This window comes from Nerophis ophidion, linkage group LG02, assembly GCF_033978795.1.
Source record: "Nerophis ophidion isolate RoL-2023_Sa linkage group LG02, RoL_Noph_v1.0, whole genome shotgun sequence".
Taxonomy (NCBI): domain Eukaryota; kingdom Metazoa; phylum Chordata; class Actinopteri; order Syngnathiformes; family Syngnathidae; genus Nerophis; species Nerophis ophidion.
This window is the reverse complement of record NC_084612.1, coordinates 17,475,261-17,501,189: the sequence shown is the minus strand read 5'-3', so window position 1 is coordinate 17,501,189 and position 25,929 is coordinate 17,475,261. Positions and strand designations below refer to the sequence as shown.

At 40.2% G+C, this 25,929-nt stretch overlaps 1 protein-coding gene across 3 annotated transcripts in view; it reads left to right on the top strand.

Moving 5' to 3' along the window:
• Positions 1 to 25,929, top strand: part of LOC133537332 (semaphorin-4B-like) — a 156,582-nt gene that overhangs the window by 69,766 nt on the left and 60,887 nt on the right. For all 3 annotated transcript variants that reach the window (XM_061878370.1, XM_061878374.1, XM_061878365.1), the window contains one exon: positions 818 to 1,261. In XM_061878370.1, the coding sequence (XP_061734354.1) occupies positions 1,141 to 1,261 (121 nt within the window). In that variant the 5' untranslated portion in view covers positions 818 to 1,140. The remainder of the gene's footprint in view (positions 1 to 817; positions 1,262 to 25,929) is intronic.

The following is a 25,929-nucleotide window of genomic DNA, read 5'->3' as shown; positions in this document are numbered from 1 at the left end:
ATTGTGATCATGACAAACCATGTTGCCGACATCTACATCTACGACATTAGCTACTTGCTGCCACCTACAGATATGGAAGAGTATGACATGGTTATACTGCCGAGCTCTAGACAACACAGACATTTAACAACGGCACATTATTTGCGGATTATAACTTAATGTTTGCAAAAAATATTTTAACCCAAATAGGTGAAACTACATGATCTCCCACGGCACACCAGACTGTGGTTGAAAAACACTAAGTTAAGGTACCACTGTATATGAAATTTCACATTTTGGAAATAAAAGCCTCTCTAAAATTATTACTTTTATTAGCAGTCTTTCTGGTATTAAGAAGTTAAAAAAGTGTGTAGCGGAAGAAAACATGCGCAGAATGCATTAGCCATGTGCACATGTGTCCTTAAAGCCGATACAATTTGACAAAGCAGATGGTTTCATTGTTTCCCTTTGATACAAATGACAGAGTTGTCCTTAGACTCGCTGTTCTGTCATTTTAGCTACAAGTTCAACCGCGAGCTCCCAGTATGATATTTTATTTGATTGCTAATGACAGCCCAATTCAAAACAAACCATAAAATAAAAGTTTGTGAAGCTACCACATGAATGCTCGTTTTGATTGAGGCCGTTTTGTTTTTGTTGTCAGTGTGACAAATACAGGACAGAGCTTTTGGTTTAAGCTGTAAAACCTCTGGCCAAATTGTCTCTTTTTTGTAGTTGTCTAGCCTAAAGCCCAAATCTGTTGTTCTTGCAGGGCTTTCATTTTCCATGTTCTTGGATCTGACTTAAAGAAAGCCTTTTCTCCCTGTTCTCTCCACAGATGACCACCCCTTGGAGATTAGCGGCGATTGGTTTAACACGGAGCCGAAGATAAAAAAAAAAACAAGCAGGGTTTTAGTTTAAAAAGGATTCCTGTGTCTTTGTGCGAAGAGTCTGTGTGCGAGGACCTCTAGGAATACAAGGATCGAGTCAAGGGCACGTTCATTCCTCCTTCCACCCCCCTTTTTACTCCACGCCACCCGCAGGAAGATGCGAGCGAAGATAGAAACCTGAGCGGAGTCACAAGAGGAGCTTCATGGATTCCAAGGAATCTTAAAACAAACACTCTTCTGCTGTGTTTGTTGCTGTGAGGATACGATAACCATGTGGACATTAGCTGAAGACGTGCGCTGCATTCTGGCCGCCGCCCTCCTATCGGCCCTCTGCCTCCAATCAGCGTTGACCACAGACGACGACGTGACGCCGCGCATCAGTTTCCCCTACAGTAAGTTTCACTTTTCTCGTTACCAATTATTAGCCTGAACAACATTTTTGTAACAGGAAATAATCTGTTCAAGAGTCAAACTATGTCCATCATTAAATGTTATTTAACACAGGGTTTCTTTACCTGTTTGACCTTGGGTCTCATCTTTTCGACTACAGAGGGGCCGGGGACCCACTCAAATATTAACTTTTTACAGTTCAACAAGATAAACCTTGCCAAATTATATGAGACCATGTGTTGCTCACAAAGATTATTATCAAGGCTTAGGTCAGGCTGATTACAAAATAAATACTAATCACATGTACTGCAAAACAAAGGCTTCCAAAAAACTAATGAAACATAAATGTACATACAATTACGCAGAAATTCTAACTAAATTAATAATGAATAACAATAATATACAGTATATGTTTCTTAAATAAACTGTCAATAGAATTAAAGTGCAGCTGAAAAAAGCTTCACCACTTTAGTCATATTTTTTGTGCTTAAGAAACTTCTCGAGGATATTAGCTTCAGACTTCTTCTGTTTGTTTTATATTGTCATTACTGTCACAAGTGGTGGAAAAGTGTATTACAACTAAGTACTGCTGCGGCCCGTAAGGACCACAACTGAAAAAACTGATAGTTTTATAATGGCCCTCTAGAAGGCGCTCGCGGCCCTACAATGGTTGATTAATAAACACTGAATTAACACTACAGCTGTTTTTTTAAGTGTAATATTGAAGTAGGTCCTACAACAGTGTATTCAAAGTGTGTTAGCCAAAATCTAGCAATAGTGCCGATATTGAGACAGCTCAAAGCTGATAGATCCACCACCAATCAGTATCAAACGTTTTTTTGAAAACGTACGTGATCACAACTGCTGGTTAATGTCTTTCACTGCCGATCATCACAAACGCCAATCCCCTCTGGCTAATATTGTATTTATTTTTAGTCCCCCGGCAGACCAGCTACTAAATGTGTGTCTCCAAACAGTGTGGAGCGGCTTCCCTAAAAATAACCACCTCCATTACGGCCAATGAACTGCATATCTTAATATCTTCAGTATCATTATCAAGCATCATTATCAAGTATAACGAAAATGCTAAACATGTTACACAGAGCGCAAGCATACTAATAGCTAAGCTTGCTCGAAACATCAAAAATAAGTACTTAGCAAAGTTTCAGATGTGTAGATGGCAGTGTGTTACAGCAGAAAGTAAGCAGTTATTAACAATTAATTAACAAGTATATTAATAGGAGTATGGAGAGATGATAATGTAGCAGCAACTGTTGGTGTGTCAGCATTGTCACAGTCAGTCCATGACATTTAAGAGGAGGGTAGATCGATTTTTGGGAATTAAATCTTCCTTCATTTGTTACCAGATTCGCACCTTCTTACTCTCGTATTACCACTCGCACGGCTGCGCTAGCATCACAGCTAACATTACCCATGCTGCTACCTTTCTGCTCCGTGAGAGCGTATACGTATGTGACGTATGACGTGACAGTATGTGACGTATGTAAGAAGGTGCGCTTGCTGTCTGTGAAAAGGAGAGACAGGGAAGAGCGAGGAGAGCCCGTAGTGTGATGCCCGCAGCTACTGTAAAAGCAACAGCATGAGAACGTATACTCGAATATCACGATATAGTCATTTTCTATATCGCGCAAAGACAAACCTGTGATATATCGTGCATATCGATATATCGCCCCGCCCTACTATTTATTGTCTTTGTTTTGCTCAAACATCCATCTATCCATCCATCCATTTTCTACCGCTTGTCCTAAACAATTATATGTAATACAAGACAATAAGGAACTATGTAAACATTGTTCTGATTTTGTTAAACTGTCAAAAACTTCAGTAAATTAAACAATTTATAGGAAAAACATGTGTTCGTAATCGGTAATTGTAACAACCGTTTTCACTCATTGATATCAGATTCCGAAGCCTAAATCCCGAATCGGAACATCCGTACTAATAAACGCTTTTAGAAAATTCTACAGGGATAATTTTTTTGTGTCTGTACCTTTAATGCTAACGAGCTGTGTTTATCCACATCTGTCTCCTGACAGAGTGGGGGGCTCCATGAAGCACTATCGTGCAATGAATCCACTTTTTACACACTCTTTTAGGGGTTCTGAAAAAAATTGATTCCCATCCAAATCCAAATTGTTTTATGATCCTCAAAAATGACCTTTTTTTTTTTTTGGAAGAATACATTTTTTTAAATGGTCATCTCTGGCTTATGTCAGATCGGCAGTCAAGCGGAACTTTTGTAACCTATAACCTGTTTTGAAAACATTTTATCATCATTTTTAAGTCAAATAATATATTGCAAGAATCGGTTTGAATTAGGGGCTTCACGGTGGAAAGGGGGTAGTGCGTCTGCCTCACAATACGAAGGTCCTGCAGTCTTGGGTTCAATCCCAGGCTCAGGATCTTTCTGTGTGGAGTTTGCATGTTCTCCCCGTGAATGCGTGGGCTTCCTCCGGGTACTCCGGCTTCCTCCCACCTCCAAAGACATGCACCTGGGGATAGGTTGATTGGCAACACTAAATTGGCCCTAGTGTGTAAATGTTGTCTGTCTATCTGTGTTGGCTCTGTGACGAGGTGGCGACTTGTCCAGGGTGTACACCGCCTTCCGCCCGATTGTAGCTGAGATAGGCGCCAGCGCCCCCGCAACCCCAAAAGGGAATAAGCGGTAGAAAATGGATGGATGGACGGTTTGAATTAAGAATCGTTTAAACTTTCAGCTATCACGTAATGACTTTTAGGCTTTTTTTTAAGATGTGTAGCAAAGCCAGATTTTCCACCTGTCACAGGTTGTATCACGTCCTTGATAGGTTTATGGTATTATAGATTATGTTTCCAAATGTTATGAACTCCTGTTTCCACACCTGTATTGAGCAGAATAATGCTAGCAAAGCGTTGCTTTATTTTATTTTTTTTGTACACTTCTTTAGACAGCAAACTACGTATTTGATGAGGTGTCGACTTGTCCAGGGTACACCCCGCCGTCCACCCGAATGCAGCTGAGATAGGCTACAGCACCCCCCGCCACCCCAAAAGGGACAAGCGGTAGAAAATGGATGGATAGACTATTTGAGACTGAATCAGCCAAGTTGTTCGCTCCGCTGTTAGATCATGTCCTCGTGAGAAAGCCTCTGATGAGCAAGCGGACATCTGCAATGAATGTGGGCTTGAAGCCTTCATTTGCATGAGCGAATTCCCGTGTGATGAGGGGTCGGAGGGAGGGATGGGAAGGGGGGGTCATGAAATAAGTGCTTTCAGGCCGCAGGTGGGCACACATGCTCACTTTGCCAAACAACAACCCTGAGATGCATGCAATCATAATTGTGTGTGGTGGGAGGGTGATTAAACTGCGTTTTTGCACGCCGTGTGATTGCTCACAGTCAGTGTGCTTTGTGTTCTTGAATGCAGTCTTTTGGCCTTCTTACACTCACGGAAACACCGAGCTCAATGCAACTACTGTTAAAAAAATGGGGTTTTTTTGCACACAAAGTGTAAGAAGGCTAGTGATGGGTCAAACGAAACTGAAGCATCGATGCCTTAGGCCCCTTCTACAATAAGGTTATCCAGGGTAAATCCCACCTATCCTTATCCTTGTCTACACACACAATGGTCGTTTAAAACCCCCTGTCCACCTTCCATCCGCCGGCGCAACGCGACCTAATACACATGCGGTGAAAATGCGCACGTCATAGTCACCTCCAGTGTTGCCTTGTGTGCAAGTTCTTAAATTACATTTAACTTATCTGAACAATATCCAGTGTTGTGGTATTTCAATTAACTGGAATCCAGTGAGCTGTGGAGCCATGTTGTAGTGAATCACACTTGAGCCATCAGAAATTAATCAAATATTTATTAAATGCGTGCGAGTACACAATGTGACATTTTACAATAATCAATCTCGGGATCTAGATTTCTGGTCAGGACACTCTTCACTCTTTTGCCTTCACCTTCATTGTCCATTGGTTTTTTTGGTGACTTTATATACTCTAGACCTAGACGTTGAGTCCGCGACATACATGGCAAACAATAACTGATACAGTCTGCTTTGCCAGTCCAAAAGCATTCGCCATTTTCCGTAGTCTTACCTTGACGGCCAGGTAATACAAAGCACACGCTACCTTTTTTATCACATCCACGGGAGCTTGCATTCTCATTGACTCTCCTTGGACAAATAGACAAAGTTTTTCGGTAAGTAGAATCACAACTGACCCGGACATTGGAAAGTTCTCTTGCCGTCTGAGAAGTGTTGTATCCCAAATAGCTGCAATTGCTTTCTCTTAAGGTATTCATGTGTGATTTCCACAAGCGTCTGTACAGACGGAAGAAGAATCACGGGCGTGTCTGGATGACTCGCCTTCATGTTTCCAATGGTTACCTCCGAGTTACAAAACCGCTTTATTTTGAAGCTGGCTGTGGCGCGTTCTTTCTGACGTCACTTACTGTGTGGGGCGCGGTCTTTCTGGCTTCACTTCCTCTCTGAAGTCAGTTTGTAAACAATCAATGAGTCCATACAAAGCTATGAGTCGGAGATTCAAAAAATACACGGCACACTTACCCGTGTAAATACAATTGTCCAAGAAGGGGAACCTTAAAGGATAGTTTAGTATGGCTGAAACGGGGCATAGGCTAAATAATTATTCGTTTAAGGGGTTATTCGACTTAGTGTAGACATAGCGTTATTAAACACAAGGAGTGATACTTTGTCCTTTGATGCTTCAATGTACGTGTCACTTTAAGACAAAAAAACTATGCAGCTGGTGTGTCAATTGATTCAGAAGCACCAAACTGTGTTTATCAGGAAGTGCTTATTACGAGTGACAGCTCATTAAAAAAAAAAAAGTCAGAGGAGTGACGTGCTGCATTTCACATTTTTTTTTGTCTCCATCATGGATCAAAATTAAAAATAAATAAAATGTAACATTTTGAAGCGCGGGCTCATTTTTAATCTGATAGCGCCAAATAATCTAAATGTTTTTCTTTTCTATTTAGTATTTAGCTAATTGATTAAAATTGCACATTTTATATTTCTTTCTGCGCAGCTATTCCTCCCCCCAAAACAATTACATTTGCTAACTAATAATTACATTTGCTGGTAAAATGTAGTGACATTTTTTAATCCAAAATATGTCAGATGGCCAGTTTGAAACACCAACATGTTACGAGTGCAGTCTCAATATAGGTCATGAGTGTGCCACACACTCACTGAAGTGCCATTGTTTTACCTATCACTGCCTACATGACTCGAGTGTAACATTAGAGACCAAAACTTTTCAAAATTACACTTTAGTATTCAGTATTTACGTACAGTACTATGCTAAGCTAAATACACTTATTTTCAAGCCTTGGTAGAGCTTGTATTTAATTTATTTAGTGTTGTGTTGTATTTTATCCCACATCTTTGAGTTGTCTGCCGCATCTTCTGTAACAACCACATTTTTCTGTACGCGGAACACAAATCAAAGGTCAATTGGATTGAATTTAATGGATTTTGCTAGAGATTCTTTATCATTCAAATGACAATTCACTGTGTCATTTTAGTTTTGACCTTTTTATTCTATGATGTGTTGTTCTCAGAAATCATTTGTTGTTTTCCATTTGCGACCACACCTGACGTTTTGTTTGCCTGCAACATAATGTCGGGAAAAAACAACAGTAGAAAGGTAAGAAAAAAAAGCAAACAATTGTAATGTAATGACAAAAAGGTGAAGTTTTGATATCAATAACTAATCATAATACAATGTGTCACTTAAAACACAAAGTTTTGATATACAGTATGTTGGTTTGTAGCATTTAATTTTTTTTACAAAATAAAACAATAACAAAATGTTCCCCACAAATTTTGTGTGAAAATATCAGGGTTTTTTTTGTCAATACATTGCATATTTTTTATTAATTTTTCCCCCAATATTTTTATTGTTTTTTTCTCACCTACAACATGTTGCGGGCCAACAAAACATGAGCTTTTTGGACATCCCTGCTGTAGATCAACTTCAGATCCATCTGTCGATATAAAGTTGTCCATCCATCCATTATCTACCGCTTGTCCCTCTCGGTAGTGAGGGTGGCTGGAGCCTATCCCAGCTGCACATAGGCGTAAGATGGGGTACACCCTGGACAAGTCATCACCTTTTCACAGGGCCAGCATAGATAGACAGACAACATTCAGACTCACATTCACACACTAGGGCCGATTTAGTGTTACCAAACAGCCTATCTCCAGGTGCATGTCTTTGGAAGTGGGAGGAAGCCGGAGCACTCGGAAGGAACCCACTTAGTCACGGGTAGAACCCCCAGCCCGAATATCGAACCCAGGACGCACACTCTCTAACCACTGGTCCACTGATATAAAGTTGTTTTTTGTGTTTTTAAAAATGTTTTTTTGTTTCATGCCCTTTTTTGTCAAAACACTGTTTTTAGTGGAAAGTACACAAAAGATGCAATATTTTCCCCCAGAAGAAATATAAAATTCACAAAATATGCAATACTTCCCCTCCAAAAAATTTCTGAGCGGAATATTTGATGTGAAGTAATTGGAGCCTTAAATAGGTCAACAATTTATAACAACATTGATTTTAAATCATTATTAATATTATTTTAAAATGACAGTTTAAAAAAAAAAGTCCCTCTACAATTATTGGTGATTTTTACTTTCAATCAGTAATTCTCCAGATCAGTGGTTCTCAAATGGGGGTACGTGTACCCCTGGGGGTACTTGAAGGTATGCCAAGGGGTACGTGAGATTTAAAAAAAATATTTGAATAATACTTCAACAAAATATGAATGTAAGTTCATAAACTGTGAAAAGAAATGCAACAATGCAATATTCAGTGTTGACAGCTAGATTTTTTGTGGACATATTCCATAAATATCTTCAGCTCTCACTGGATCGGTTCGCAGCTGAGTGTGAAGCGACCAGAATGAGAATCAGCACCTCCAAGTCCGAGTCCATGGTTCTCGCCCGGAAAAGGGTGGAGTGCCCTCTCCGGGTTGGGGAGGAGACCCTGCCCCAAGTGGAGGAGATCAGGTAACTAGGAGTCTTGTTCACGAGCGGGGGAAGAGTGGATTGTGAGATCGACAGGCGGATCGGTGCGGCGTCTTCAGTAATGCGGTAGTTGTATCGATCCGTTGTGGTGAAGAAGGAGCTGAGCCGGAAGGCAAAGCTCTCAATTTAACGGTCTATCTACGTTCCCATCCTCACCTATGGTCATGAGCTTTGGGTCATGACCGAAAGGACCAGATCACGGGTACAAGCGGCCGAAATGAGTTTCCTCCGTCGGGTGGCGGGGCTCTCCCTTAGAGATAGGGTGAGAAGCTCTGCCATCCGGGAGGAGCTCAAAGTAAAGCTGCTGCTCCTCCACATCGAGAGAAGCCAGATGAGGTGGTTTGGGCATCTGGTCAGGATGCCACCCGAACGCCTCCCTAGGAAGGTGTTTAGGGCACGTCCGACCGGTAGGAGGCCACGGGGAAGACCCAGGGCACGTCTGGAAGACTATGCCTCCTAGTTGGCCTGGGAACGCCTCGGGATCCCCCGGGAAGAGCTGGACGAAGTGGCTGGGAAGAGGGAAATCTGGGCTTCCCTGCTTAGGGTGCTTCCCCCGCGACCCGACCTCGGATAAGCGGAAGAAGATGGATGGATGGATGGATGGATAGATGTTCCATAAATATTGATGTTAAAGATTTATTTTTTTGTGAAGAAATGTTTAGAATTAAGTTCATGAATCCAGATGGATCTCTATTGCAATCCCCAAAGAGGGCCCTTTAAGTTGATGACTACTTCTTTGTGTAGAAATCTTTATTTATAATTGAATCACTTTTTTTTTTTAGTTTATTTTATATCTTTTTTTCCAAATAGTTCAAGAAAGACCACTGCAAATGAGCAATATTTTGCACTGTTGTATAATTTAATAAATCAGAAACTGATGAAGTAGTGCTGTATTTTACTTTATCTCTTTTTTTCAACCAAAAATGCTTTGCTCTGATTAGGGTGTACTTGAATTAAAACAATGTTCACAGGGGGTACATCACTGAAAAAAGGTTGAGAACCACTCCTAGATCAACATCAGAACAGTATGTTGATTGTAAAGTTTTATTTTTTTCATGTTTGTTTGATTAACTTTTTGTCAAAGAAACTTTATATTTTATACGGCAAACACACAAAATATGCTATATTTTCCACAAAGGATATTTCAAAGTCGAACTTATGATCTGAAATAATTGGAGCATTGAATACGGCTATAATTTATAACATTGATTTTGATTCATTATTATTTTTTGAGCAAAGACAGTTTCAAAGAAAAAAAAAACAGCTTATATGGCAGATTTGTATTATTCGAGTCAAAATTGCAACTTTTTCTCGTTACATTTCACCTATTTGCTCTTTTGTTCCGCTTTTTGTATGGAGTTTTTTTTTGTGTTTTTTTTTTTTTAAATAGTATATTTCGAATGTGCCGCAGTCTGTAAGAAAATTAGCTGCGGGCCGCAAATGGCCCGACGGCCACACTTTGGACACCCATGTTACAGACATGAGAACTGAAAGTTTGATCATTTTAGTTTTTTTTTGACAAACAGGCAAACCTAGGTTGATGGATGTGTTATGCATTAATTGTCAGATTCTCCCCTTTTAAAAACTAGCTGTAAGTCACATGACAGACAGCCATTGTTCATACTATCGAAGAACTTTTCTCTGGCTTAAGCCATTAAACTTTTTTCTTTAGGAACTAAATACATTACACTAAGCTGAAACAATGTAATAATGTCGTAAATAAGACAGCTCATGAATAACACGTCACCCCTGTAAACCTTCACTGTGGTCCTAATTGTCTGCAAGAGAAAAAAAAAAGGGGGTGGGTGGAACCTGTCCTCAAAAAGTGGCCTTTTTTCCTAGAAGAGCGTCCTTTTTCCCTATTTCTCATTCCTCCATTCGCTCCCATTCTCCTTCCTTCCGTCCTAATGAGCACACTAATCTCTCATGTGCACTGAGAGGACTTTTTTTAATGTGGTGGCTGCGGTTGGAGAGCTGGTCTGTAATTCATTACAGAGCGAGCACAAAGGATCACGGGACCCCAAGCAGCAAAGTTGGGCATGCGGAATGTATTGCTGTGTGTTATCACAAACGCCTCTTCAGACATGTTTTGTCTCTCTGCCGCAGAGACGCTCGCTTCTTTCTTTGCTCGGCTCGAGATGTGTCGTTCGTCTGTTGAACCTAAGAGTATTTCGTGAGGAGGTGGCGTCTTGGGTTCATGGGCTTCTTTGGGAAGACACGCTTATGTTTACAATTTTATCAATTTCTCACCAAAAATATCGATATCGATATGATTTTTTTGTGGAATGTTCCAAGTACTGTTGCCCTGATACCAATATTTTGGTACTCGATACTTTTCTGTACTTTTCGATACTTTTCCAAATAAAGGGGACCACAAAAAATTGCATTATTGGCTTTATTTTAACAAAATATCTTACAGTACATTTAACATACGTTTCTTATTGCAAGTTTGTTCCCTTAAATAAAATAGTGAACATACAAGACAACTTGTCTTTTAGTAATAAGTAAACAAACAAAGACTCCTAATTAAATGCTTAAATATTCAGTAACATATTGTGTCATTTCTTATTCTATTATTTTTTCAAAATTAACAAGGACAAGTGTTAGAAAATGAATTATTAGTCTACTTGTTCATTTATTGTTAATATCTGCTTACTTTCTCTTTTAACATGTTCTATCTATAACTTCTGTTAAAATGTAATAATCATTTATTCTTCTGTTGTTTGATACTTTACATTACTTTGGATGATGCGACAAATTTGGGTATCAATCTGATACCAAGTAGTTACAGATCATACATTGGTGATATGGAAAGTCCTCATGTGTCCAGGGACATATTTTCTGAGTTTATAAACATAATACGATTCTTTTTTTTTTTTTTTAAATGAAGGAAGATGTTGTTATGGCAAAAAATATTGACGTAATCACAGTAGTGTCGATGAGATATGATTCTGTATTTGGTATCATTACAGTGGATGTTAGGTGTAGATCCACCAATGGCGTTTGTTTACATTGTGACGCTGGTGAGCTACAGAGTGTAGTGAAGCATGTTTAGCTATTCCTCATCCTGCAGGGATGATACTTTTAAGAAACGTTCTTTATTTGTCGCCATGGAGGCGAGGATTAGTGATTTAGAAGTAGCTAAAACTCTGCCGACTGGGCCTGGACTTCAGCCGTTAGCTGGCTCGCCTTGTTTTAAAGCACCTATTCCAATGGCCGTTTCAGTTTTATAACTTCACCTTTATAGTAACTTTTTAAGCCAAAATGCGTCCGTTCTCCCTTTTCTGTCTACACATATTGTCTGTTTGTAAGTACTCCGTGATTGTGAGCTACCAAACATACTCCTCTGCTTGTAAACCAGCAATGACACAACGTGATGACAACGGGGGCGCGGGAGTGCGGCGTACCGGTACTTTTCAGAGGCGGTATCATAACGAATATGATTCATTGGTATCGGAGTACTATACTAATACCGGTATACCGTACAGTCCTAGTTCCAAGTATGTTTTTTTCCCCCCCTATTTGCTGCTTCTTATGTCAGCGTTGATCCAATAAGCACAGGGGTCAACTCCTGTAGTATTTCTCAAGTATTAAGTAGGCATGGGCTATTATCAAATCATTATGTCCGGCTCTAGCACCCCCACGACCCAGCAAGGGAAAAGCGGTAGAAAATGGATAGATTACACATGCTGTACATAATCTTCATGAAATCCCTTATCAAGATTCAGATAGTGCAGTTTTGCCACATCTGATTTTTTAAAGCATATTTTGCAAAATGTTTGGCCTAAAATAAGCATTTTCAAGCCCTAAAATTGCATAAATATCAATACTGCAATAGTATTGGCCTCAGGAGGAGACCAAACCGATCATAGCCAGCTGTTCAGTATAGTGGCCACTGCTTGACTCAGCCTCAGGCAGCATTACTTGTTAGCATATTATTACCGCACAAGCCTAGTTCAAAGTGTACAAAATGTTTACTAAAATATGGAATTTGCTTCAATATGCAAAACTTTTATATTAACAAACCCTGTTCCAGAACCAATGCTTTCGTACATCGAGGATCCCCTGTGTTGGTTGCTGTTATACTAATGGTTGGTAACAGTGAGTAAACTCATTGGCTTTTTCAAACACTGCTTTTTAACATACTGTTAACCCTTGGACTAGAAAGAGAGTGGGTTGCAGCTCGTTGGAACAGGAACGCCGTTTCGACAGCAATCTATACGTAACTAGGTAAAAACAAGTGAAAATACTCAAAATAATCCTCAAGCGAATGAGCAGTTTACTGTACACTTTGATCATCTACAGCCATACAATTTGAGTTTTTAGTTATATACTCTAATAAGGGACTCGGTGCAGAAAACTAAGAGTGCTTATTTGCTTGTGTTGTCATTTCCATTTTAAACCCCTTTTAACATGGCTGCTATGTTCAGTATATGCGGCGTCCGGATTATTATTTCCTGCACATTCCAAGAAGGTTCATTAGGTCTTCAAATAATTATGCAATTTGTTATTCTTATAGCTCCTTGTAGTAGCATGCTGACAGCTGAGGAAGGCACCAGTTGCCGCCGAAACCGTCAGGTCCGGAAATAAACACACATGTCTGGCTACAAGAATAACAAACTGGCTTTCCTGCATATGTTTGCTTATTGTCTTGTGCGTTTTCTGTCATGCATGCTATGAGCTTGGCAGCGTGCAGCTGCTGGTGGAGAGAGCATTAGGGAGAGTTTTTTTTTTTCTTTCGGTGATGGTGTTAAGTAGTCTAGGCCAGAAAATAGTGAGGTTTTAGTCATGCTCTGATGCCCACCTAAAAAAACCCCAACAAAACAGTGAGGACACGCCCACTGATCTTGAAAAGAAAGACAGTCTGCAGGCCTCCAGCAGAGGTGACACTCACAAGTGCTCGCGTACGACGCCAACAATACCCGCAACAATGGGGACGTAATCGCGCCACATAGGGTTCAGCCGTTTTAATGGCCTCGTCGCTTGCACGCTCCAGGGAATGTTGAGAAAAGCTCAGTCCTTACACATTTCAACAGCGAGTGCTTGATTTGTAAAGAATGGCAAGCGGGGAGAAATGACCTTGTAGTTCTTAATTAAGATGGACGGACAGGAATGGGAGGTTAATGAGAGTCAGTTTAGGGGATCCCTGTGATGCAGTGCATTGAATTTCATTTTTTTACACCAGACTGATCCAAATATATTATTTATGAAGTCTGGGCAGTGCTGAAACGGAACATCTCCCAACAAGACATTTTATTTTATGACACACAAGACAGAGATGAGACAGATACACTGTTGTGTTTTTTTCAGTCTTCCACCACGATGCAGCACTTATTAGCATTCAGCAAGCACAGGCAGTTTATCAAGAATTTAGGGACTAAGCATGAATCGCAAGTGACAATTTCCCCAAATCTGCTGCATCAAAAGTGAATTACAGTTTCGTTTCACATGCTGTTAACATTAAAGGCTTGGTTGTAAAAACGGTCGAAAGCTTCCAATGAGGATCAGCTTTTGTGTTTATGCTTTTCATGTGCCTAATTGCAATTCCCTTGGGGTTCACTAGTTACAGAAATTAATGGATTCCTCTAAATCATAGCAACCACCAGCACAGAAAATGACATCAGAGCAATCTGATTGGACACTTAACCCAGTACAAACGCTCTATTCTTCAATACGGCTGTAGATCGGATTATTTTTGTGTAAAAGCGAGAAATGCTTAATTTGATTTATCAATGCTCATTAATACATTTTTTTAAATGTCCATCCCTTCTAAGACTATTTATTTATAGTCCCCCAGCTGAAAATCGGCTAGCAGCTCATTGTGTGTCTCCACCCATCCATCTATTTTCTACCGCTTGTCCCTCTCAGGGTCGTGGGAGTGCTGGAGCCTATCCCAGCTGCATCCGGATACACAGCGAATCCAGCTTCCAATACAGTATTTTATCGTGACTCTTGTGTCATGAAGCCCTTGCAACTATAAATTGCTAATATGTGCTTATGCATTAGCCAGTCTACTGTAGGCTTTGATATGTTGGTTATTTCAGTCTTTTTTTTCTCTAATGCAAATGAAACATTGTCATTATTAACTGCTAGGAATCTTGTGATGTAGGGCTGGGTCAATCCGGCTGAAAACTTTATCACAATATAAGTGTTTTATATAGGCCAATATTAATAGTTATTTGGGATACTATCACAGTATTAAGGCCATGGTATGATATTATTGTGGTATATGTCGAAAAAAACAGATTTAAAATGACAGTGTGTAAAATGAAGTGGAAGGAATGTTCGGGATAAACACACTTGCACTAATTGAACATAAACAGAATGCTAAAATATCTCCCAACTTTTATTCCCTGAGAAGTTATTTCTATCAGTTGGGAAAATGAACTTCCTCAGAAAATTCAACTCACATTTTTACTTTTAACAATGTCAATAACTCCCAAATTGACGTCATCTTTTCCAGGTGATGGTTGCTTATCGGATAGTTTCGATGAACAACAGGGACTTTCTCTCGGCACGGTGCGCCTTGACGGAGTCTGTTTTGGCTTGGAACGCTCGAGACGAACGTCTCCCCCTTTATTGCTTGCGCCACAGATGTTATGTTTTTGCCAGGGTTTGTTCGTCTGCTTGTTAGCAACATACTGTAACTCAAAAAGTTATTAGGTTTTTGAAAATAAAACTGTTTAGAGGATTCTGGGAGATGAGGTTTATTATTAGACCTGCCAAAGCAAAAGTGACAGAAAAAAACTGCACTCACCAAGTTTTCTGTTGATACCATCAAACGTCATGGCATTATAGGCAAGTTTTGAAACCAAAATCCTGCGGTATTTAAAATACAGTTACACCTCTAGTAATAATTGATATTTTTTTAATGACCTATCGAAAATAATGACCACGAGAAAATATATTAAATGTAAATTTTTTTATTTCAAATGTAACCTTCCTCTGATTATAATCCCCTCTGTTCTCAAGGCAGAAAGGAAAGAAAGTGTCAACACAACCATAGAATACACTTAGACAATCAATGTAAACACAATTCAAAATTCGCATCAAACACATAATAGCCTCTCAGAATTAAGGTGCAAAAATAAGGACTTTGTAAGAAATGCTTAATAAAGTGAAACAAAATAGTAAAACGTGTGAAAACCGGTCTTGATGGGGACGAGCATCGTGGTGACTTTTCCTGTTTTATCCAGTTGTTTTGCCCTTTGCAGCACTCATTTATAGTTTTTCTTCTCACTTGATGCAAAGAATCAACCGCAAGACACCAAGATGGCACAACCGAACGTGATAGTTGATACTGTTACCTGATTGTCTGTTAGCGGGTCATTTCCACTGATCAGTGACCACTTTCTGCGTTGCTTTGTTACCAGCGCGCGGGTTTCTTTGTTCATGCTACCAACTTTGCTTTGCAACTTCCAGTTTCTTCGATTGTAGAAGAAAAAAAATTATCAAACATTTTAACAAAAGCATTTATTATTGCTATTAATTAAGTGTCTATAGGATGTATATTGATATTGTTTTATCCCCCAACCCAATTGTGACAACAAATTCTCACTCAGCTACAAAATCAGTGTCCCTGCTAATGGCCCAATACTTACGTATATTCATATATCTCTGGCTGCAACGTCCACCATCTACGTAGGTTGTACATTCCTAAAGATGGTTTGTGCTTCTTGCTAAGTGCACTGCGTGGAAGCAGCCATGTGATTAAAGTCTAAGTGCTTACACAGCATACAGACCCACTGACTTATGTGTGCGTATTTGGATACGCTGGTGATGTGTTGTGCAGTATCACACAAAGTCAGCAGCGTGGGCCGCGGTCAGGCGTCGCTGGCTTTAACGTCGCATGCTGATGGTTTTCTGCACGAGCTCCGCAAACAGCTGGAACCTTTTAACGTCGAGCCGCAGCGCCGCCGCCGCTCACTTACTGTCGTCATACAAAATGCATAGGCTGCTTTAGAGATACGTATCAACTCAGCTGGAAAGCTTTCTCTCTTATGAATGTGAGCATTGATTAATAAAAATGACCACTATAGTCCTGGAGAATGAAAAAACTCCATGATGGTCCAACAGAAAATATTGCATCAGTTATTAACAATAAGCACTGTCTGGCATTAAATACATGAACATAACAACTCATAATACTCCACAAAAGCAAAGCCAATGCCTTCACTCATATACAAGCACAGGGGTTGCCAAACTACTGCCGGATCCGGCCCGCCAGCGTCCAAAATCCGGCCCGTGGGAAGCCCAAGTTGAAAAAATAAGTAGTTTTTTTTGTTTAATTATTATTTTTTTTAAACTGTTGTTTCTAATCCATTTTCTACCACTTGTTCCTCTCGGCGTCTCCTACCCATGCAGAATAATCATATTGTCTAAAAATGCATTTTCCCATCAATAATGTGACATCATCGCAGTGTCTGATGCGGCCCGCCAGCGTCCAAAATCCAGCCCGTGGCAAGTCCAAAGTTTGTGTTTTATTTTCATTTTATTTTATTTTATTTTATTTTTATAAATCTGTCTTTTTGAATCCATTTTTTACCACTTGTTACTCTCGGCGTCTCCGCTCATGATAATCATATATATATATTCCCCAGTCAAAAAGTTTGGGGACACCTGCACTAGCACATGCATTGACACACCACAGCTATCATATTATTCATGCAATTGCTTCTTATGCCTGTTGTTTATGATATCTCCATATAGGGTTGGACGATATAAATATAATTTTTCTGACTATAGTTCTTAATACTATCGGAACATTGTGATATGTGATGTGTTCTACAAATTTTACAGCGACCAATGTACACACTTTTTCTAAATGCATTGTAACGAGTTAGCGGTTAACGTCCCTACATTGTACAGCTTCTGAAACACTAATTCTCGCCTACACTGCATCAAAGAAGCTATGTTTCTTACAAGTATCACTGGAGGACGAGGGATAGCTAAACATGCTACAATACACAGGGTAAGACGATATGCTAATTGCAAACCTACAAATGTTGAACCGTACCAGGCCCGCGAACAGGTTCAATCCGGCCCGCGGCCCGCAAGATGAGTTTAAGTATTAAAATGAGCTGCAATTTTTTAATGAAAGAAACTGCTGTCCTAAATGTGTCCACTCGATGTCGCAATAGCAATTCATGTGTAAATCACGTCACACAGCTGACTTCAGGTGCCCTCTGGATTGGCTGCCACTACACCAATCAGCGCAGGCGACCCTTGTTGTGGCTGGTAGCAGACGAATGCTGTAGCGATACACAAAATCTTCTTTAATTGTAAATTACCCACTTAACGGCTAAAATAACGAAACAGTAAGATGCAAAGGCTTGAGTCAACTTGACCATCATCTTTGTACTCAGAGTTTTGTGCAGCGCTCACAATTGGTTGACGGCTTGATGGACTCCATTATAAAGATGTTTGTTTTTACATTTGTTGTTTGTTCTATTTTATTTTATGCCTAAATCTACCATGTTCACAATTGTTAAGTTTGTAGCTATGTTACCTTTAATTAGGCTATTATGATGTAATTTTTTTTTTGATGAAGGTTTTGATTATATTATAATTGTAATATTTGAATGATGGTAAATTAATGTGTTGTGGCAGTTGTAGATTTCACCAAAGTGGCGGTTTGAGGAAACACTCGGTTGCTATTTTAAACATGTCTTTAATAGTAAACTGGCAACATGAGAATGCTGAACAGGAACTGCCTAAAGTTTAATGGCTTTGTAAAAACACTGTGACAAAGTCCAAGTTCATTGTGCTCTTCACTGTGTTTTTGAAATTGCACCACTTTTGAAGTTTTCTTTATTTTTAAATAATTATGCCATGATGTCAATGTGAGTGTGAATGTTGTCTGTCTATCTGTTTTGGCACTGCGATGAGGTGCCGACTTGTCCAGGGTGTACCCCGCCTTCCGCCCGATTGTAGCCGAGATAGGCACCAGCGACCCCAAAAGGGAATAATCGGTAGAAAATGGATGAAAGGGATGGATATGCCATGATTTCATCAGTCAGACCAGCGTGGGAATACATTTTCCTCTATACAGCCCCTGAGCTAAAATTAGTTTGGCAAGTTGATAGAAATATCGACAGTAACGATACCAAGTATAGCACCAGTATGGTTGAGGGATATTTTTATTGTAAAAATATTTAGTAATTTTTCTATTGTTTACACACATCTTTGGACACAAGAGGGCTTTGAGAACAAAAAACTAAGAAGTTGAATCAGAACCAATAGTAGGAAATAATTTAAATATTTATTTGATATAGTTACACCGCCATCCTGTGTTTTTGTCTGATTATATTTGTTACCAAAAAATTTATCATTCAGTGATGTTGAAAAGTATTAGTTTCAAACCAATACTGTCCCTGTAAATACTTGGTAATAGATTGATTCCCAAATTTGGTGTATTGTCCAAAACAATTTGGTTGTTACATTTCAACGTAATAGTTTTTAATACAAAAGGAAATAATAAATAATGCATTATGTGACTGAATACATCAGCAGATGAATTAGAAGTGTTTGTAACACATACCAAATAACAAATAAAGTGATATATATTGTTATCGCAATAGGCTGCAATGTATATATTGCGATATAGAAGTCAGGCTAATTTTGCCCATACCTACTGCCACCTTTCAATATAGAAATCAACAAACGAAATCAAAATAATCCACAAAGTCAGTGAAGTTGCAGCAATGCGGCATTATATGAACAAGTGCGCCACAGTTAAAAATGTGTGTCCGCGTAATGTACAATATAACAGTGTGTATGCTTGACGGAAAGAAAATAAACCCACTATTGAGAAAAGTTGACTGGTGTCTTTGTGCAGTGCTAACATCTTTTCCAGAGTTGAACCTCTCAGCAAATTCAATTTTGGCAGCCTATTCATTCGGAAAATAATAATACAAAAACACATGAATAAAAGATGTAGGTTGCAAGTCATATCTCAGGATTTCAGAGAGCAGATGCTTGGCAGTGAAAGAACGCAATGAGCATGTACAAAAGATGCTGCAACAAAAATAATACTGGTGTAATGGACTCTCAACTATCTCCGCGTCTGTGTACTGACTTTAAACATGCATGAGACCTTTGACCCCAGCTAAGTAAAGCGTCTTGGATTGGATAGTGAAATGTGATGCATGAAAGTTGAACATCAACGGGCCGAGTGCTGATTAAAGAAGTTGCCTGACCTTTGACTTTTGCTCCAATGGTCAGCCATATCGCTGATGATGATTCTACCTCGCACACGGGGCAATAATCCCTGAAGGTTTCAACAAGATTATGTGAGAGTTATGACCTGTGGAGTGCTGATAAGGAACCACAGAGGCTAAAGCTCGTGTAGAACATTTGCCTTGTAGGGACTACAACCCAAATTATTATCCGTGTAACTTCCTGCAAAGTACATCATATAATAAAGCGGACATATGTTAATATAGGAAAGAGTTGGAGGAAAACAACATCTGTATGAAAACTGATTGCAGCATTATTGCAATCCTAAATACTTATTAGGATACGTCTTCATCACAGCTGAGTGTGTTCGTGTGTTTAAAAGTTTTGGCGCCAGTATACACATGCAGACACATGCAGCTGCATCATACTCCAGATGTTTTGTATAGTTCAGTAGTATGCAGGGCGGGGCCGTAACGAGACTCCGGCAATGCCTGATTGTAAATATGTCACAGATTTCCCTAATGCTGCTTGAGGAAAGTCACAAGGCAACTGGTGCTGGTCCTTAATGCTGCATGTGCAGTACATTGATTATATAATATCTAATAAGTAGACTCATCAGGGGTTTTCCTGGCTCAAATTGAGGCAAAGGTGGTACAATCCAGACCGTAGGCCAGAATTTTTACGCAAAAAAAAATGTATTTTTTTTTTTCAATTTACAGTAATATGCCGTAAAGAACGCCGTAAAATGTATTCTCATTTTTATCAATTAGATGGGTAGTTTGCTGTAAAATCATAAGTCGAGCAGATATTTAAGTATTTATTTTTATTTAGACAAAAATGTTTGGAAAGTATGATAATATACTTTAATACTTGTTGCAATAACGGATCCTATTAAGGTATAAAAAGGCATGCGATTTCAAGCAGTACATAATTTTTTTCTGTCAAAATGAAAAAAATCCATTACATATAGTACTTTATTGACACTTATAAAGATAACATTATGTCATGGGCCCCCGGGCCTTGAGTTTGACACTTGTGGCCCAAGCGCTTGCATAACAAAATGATGGGTTCTTGTGCGGTGGGGCCATTTTTGCTTGAGACACTCATAGATGATTTTGAAGCAGCCTTTAAGCGCTCTGTGGACAAAAATTTCCACATTTTGTCACCACCATGAATTTCTTGGTGGTAATGCTTTCTTGGGGTAACTCCTTTTAGTTGACCTTATACCAGTCAATTTGTACCGTCATGAAACTTCTAATAAATTCTTCAATCAATCAATCTATTACAGTTAGTCAGAAAAGGTTGGAAATTAAGCTAACACTACTAGCCGTGTTCACTTACCAGAGACAAACTGTTCACAGCACAGTCTTGAGTGTTCTCTAGGAGTCTAGTGAGTCTTCCCCAATTTTGAACGCAGGAAACACCCTGCTCATGCATCTTGATAAGTGAGCAAATTATTAGATGTAACAGCCAAAGCCTGACTGCATCGTATAGAAACAGAGATTTAATTAGCTATTTCAAGTTAAATCTATTAATAGACCCTCTTAAAAGTGAATCATCATTATTCTAAAACAGTAGATAAATGTAGATTTGAACAAAATAAAATGAGATTAAAAAAAATAAAGATGTGTTTGCATAAATATAGAGATTATATTCACACATTACTTTTTGATTAATTACAAAAAAAGGGTCTTATGGTACATGGACAAACCCTAACCATTTTTTTTCACTCTTGTTTTTTACTTTGTATTGTTAATTGTTTTAATGTATTACAATTTTTGTATGACTGTTACTTAATTTCATTATTTCTTCATTTCTTAGTAATATAATGATTAATAGGTACCTAATTGATACACGGCCTCATCTTCCAAGATCCCAAATGAAAAATAAAATTGCGTTTACCATTAGTTAACTTGTGTACAATTGATAACGAGTACAAAAGTGGTGCAGACTGTCCCATTTATATTAGGTTTTTGTGTGAAACTACAGACTGTCACCATAGAGACGGACGTTTCCTGCACACCCATTACATCATACGTGTGCTCCAACCTGGGATGCTTTGCCATGTTGTGGGAAATGCAGCATATAACTATAATTAGTATTGCCTTTTCTGGGCTATATGAGGAATCGAGTGTGTGTCGTTCTCCAACATCTATATTTGCATGGCCATTGAACACTAAATTGGCCCTAGTGTGTGAATGTGAGTGTGAATGTTGTCTGTCTATCTGTGTTGGCCCTGCGATGAGGTGGCGACTTGACCAGGGTGTACCCCGCCTTCCGCCCGATTGTAGCTGAGATAGGCGCCAGCGCCCCCCGCGACCCCGAACGGGAATAAGCGGCAGAAAATGGATGGATGGATACATGAAGACTGACATGCTAAATGAATTGTACTCTCTAATTTTTCTCATTTCATAGACGAAATCACTGTGCACCAGCTTAGTATTCGGCTTCATGTGCGCTATCAAGTTTGTGCGTGTTTCATAATAAATGCAAATATTTAGATCAGACACTCAGTGTTTATGTTATGAGCCGATGCCTGTATCATACCATATTGTTGCTTTGTTCCTTTTTATATCACATTTTGTAGTTTGACCTCCTTATTTCCTGTTTTGCTCTGTCACCATGGTTGCATATTAGTTCCACCTGCTACTCTCCGTTTACGCACACCTGCTACTGCTGATTACTGCCTTATTTAAGCCTGCCCCTTTTGGTCTTTCGGGTTCGGATCCTACTGTAACGTTTGGTGGCCATAACGATGCCAGATTCGTTCCTTCGTGGATGCGTACGGGCAAGAACACAGCGAACGGTAAGAAATAAAGATTTATTAAACTAATAATCAGACAATGAACAGAAACACTGGCATAAGGGCACAAAAAGGCAAAACAAAAGCTACTAGCATGAGAGCTAGGGATAAATAAAGGGTAGCGCGAAAGCTAGCGAGTAGATACAAAGAAATAGTAGTCTTCACTTGTTGCGTGTAAGCAAATTAAGATCCCCCCGCTTGTTGTGTGTGTGTGTGGGGGGGTCCTGTTATGATCCGATTCCTGGATCATGATCCTACCATATTGTTTCTTTGTTCCTTTTTATATCACATTTTGTAGTTTGACCTCCTTATTTTCTGTGTCGTAGTCTGAGTCCTAGTTTAGCAGCAGCAGCTAAGTACACTCTCACATACACACTGTTCTACACACTGACTCAAGGACCCCAAGAAGTAAACATAGCTGCCCGGTAAACTGCCTGAAGTAAAAACAGACCCAACTTAAAGGTGCATGACTATATTAATAGCTTGTTACGCCAACAATAATAGTCAATTATATTCAACAATTAACATATTAAATAGGGAACTTTATCATCTATCTTTATCAATGACAAAGGGAATTTACAACAATTGTATTGTATTATTATTTTTACATACATATATTCATTTAATAATAAAATAAATAATAATTTTAAACACATTTTGTTGTGTATTTGTGTTTTTTTTATGTATACAATCATGCATCACCCCATTGCGCTTCAAATATTGCAGTTTCACCACATCACATATTTTTTTAAGCATATTCCACAAAATTTTAGGCCTAATTTAACCATTTTCAAGCATACAAATGGCAAAATTAACTAAAAATATAAATACCACAGTAGTATCCATCCATCCACTACCGCTTGTCCCTTACCGGGTCGCGGGGAGTGCTGGAGCCTATTTCAGCTGCATTCGGGCGGATGGCAGTGTACACCCTGGACAAGTCGCCACCTCATCACAACATTCACACACTAGGGCAAATTTAGTGTTGCCAATCAACCTATCCCCAGGTGCATGTCTTTGGAGGTGGGAGGAAGCCGGAGTACCCGGAGGGAAACCTACGCAGTCACGGGGAGAACATGCAAATTCCACACAGAAAGATCCCGAGCCCGGGATTGAACTCAGGACCTTCGTATTGTGAGGCACACATACTAACCCCTGTTTCACCGTGCTGCCCTACCACAGTAGTATGGTCACTAAATGAGACCAAACCAATCAGACCACACACAGTGTTCAGTCTCGTGGCCACTGATTGGCCCAGCCTGAGGCAGCATTACTATATTGGATTTAAAAGAGTTAAAAGTTGACTAAAGGGTGTTATTTCATGTCTAAAAGGGTTCTCATAATGATGAAAAAATACTTAGAATGTAGTAAACATGTTTTATGCTTGAGCTATAAAAAATATTCATAATTAGGGATTTTTACTTTGCAGAAATTCATTGTCCAGAACTAATTAACAGCAACAAAGGAGAGTATTCTGTATTTTAAATTGTATGTTATATATTTGGATGTTTTAGATTAGGTCTGTTTGTCTAGATAAAAAGATATCTATAATATCTAATCTAAAAAAAACAAACCAATCATCTATCTTTTTTTTTCTGTCAGTCTATATTCAGGCCAGTTGGTGCATGCCAACCACTGAAGCGTTATGTAGCAAAAAAGAGCACACACCTTCAGATTGTGTTGTTTACAGTTATCATGCAGGAGCAAATGGGATTTTTGTAGTTTCGTGTCAACCCTACTGACGTGAGTACACATCGCAGTGAGAGACAGCTGCTGCACCTTGCAGATAGTCAAGAAGAAGCACATCTTGGCAGCATTAGGCAGCAGAAAAGGTGTTTGTGCTAAAAACATGAAAAGTCAAATGGAATATGTACACTTGATGAGGCTTAAATAGAGGACGGTAACCTGCAGTCAAAACACAAAGAGGATGAAGTCAGTGCATGCCTGTCTTACTGACAACAAGGCCCTGACACACGTGTGATGCACAGCTCTGTCATTAGTGTCTCTTTAGGTGTCAGGCCGTTGGCACGCACAGCTGGGGTGGTCTGCTCGGCCTGGATGTTAAGTCACCATACGGCGGATTTTTTAGTATGCTAGTGCCTTATTCAGACAAGCAGCCAGCATATTTCTCTCAGTTGCAAAACAAAACAGACGTGCCTGCACTCGCCTGGCCTTGTCAGAAGCGAGGCGGCGAGGAGTCAGAGGTGATACCCTAAACTTGTACATGCACGAGAAGTCGTCTTTATGAAAGAATGGTAAATAAATGTGGCATTGAGGACGCAGTTGACGGACAGATGGGGAAAAATGAGGCATATACAGGGGAGTTACCATGGCAACCAGAGCTCGTCAACTCAATGAGGTGACGATTGAAGCGCTTGAAAGTGGCAGCAAAAAAATTTACACGTGTACTGCAGTTAAATTTTAATGACCACTCACCACAGGACTCCCGAGGGACACGGCCGAATGCCTTCTCCAAGTCCACAAAGCACATATAGACTGGTTGGGCAAACTCCCATGCACCCTCAAGGACCCTGCCGAGAGTATAGAGCTGGTCCACAGTTCCACGACCAGGACAAAAACTACACTGTTCCTCCTGAATCCGAGTTTCGACTATCTGGCGTAGCCTCCTCTCCAGTACACCCGAAAAAACCTTACCAGGAAGGCTGAGGAGTGCGATCCCACGATAGTAGGAACACATCCTCCGGTCCCCCTTCTTAAAGAGAGGAACCACCACCCCGGTCTGCCAATCCAGAGGTACCGCCCCCCCATGTCCACGCGATGCTGCAGGTTCTTGTCAACCAAGACAGGCCCACAGCATCCAGACCCTTAAAGAACTCCGGGCGGGTCTCCTCCACCCCTGGGGCCTTGCCACCGAGGAGCTTTTTAACTACCTCAGCAATCTCAGCCCCAGAAATAGGAGGGCCCACCACAGATTCCCTAGGCACTGCTTCCTCATAGGAAGACGTGTTGGTGGGATTGAGGAGGTCTTCGAAGTATTCCCTCCACCAATCCACAACATCCGCAGTCGAGGTCAGCAGAGCACCATCCCCACCATACACGGTGTTGACAGTGCACTGCTTCCCCTTCCTGAGGCGGCGGATGGTGTCCAGAATCGCTTCGAAGCCGTCCGGAAGTCGTTTTCCATGGCTTCCTCGAACTCCTCACATGTCCGAGTTTTTGCCTACGCTACCGCTGAAGCTGCACACCGCTTGGCCTGTCGGTACCTGTCCACTGCCTCCGGAGTCCTATGGGCCAAAAGAACCCGATAGGAATCCTTCTTCAGCTTGACGGCATCCCTCACCGCCGGTGTCCACCAACGGGTTCTGGGATTACCGCCACGATAGGCACCAACTACCTTGTGGCCACAGCTCCAATCAGCCGCCCCGACAATAGAGGTCCACCCATTGAGTCCACTCAGACTCAATGTCCAGCACCTCCCTCGTGACATGTTCAAAGTTCTTCCGGAGGTGGAAATTGAAACTCTCTGACAGGAGACTCTGCCAGACGTTCCCAGCAGACCCTCACAATGCGTTTGGGCCTGCCGAGTCTGTCCGGCATCCTCCCTCACCATCGCAGCCAAATCACCACCATGTGGTGATCGGTAGAAAGCACCGCCCTCTCTTCACCCG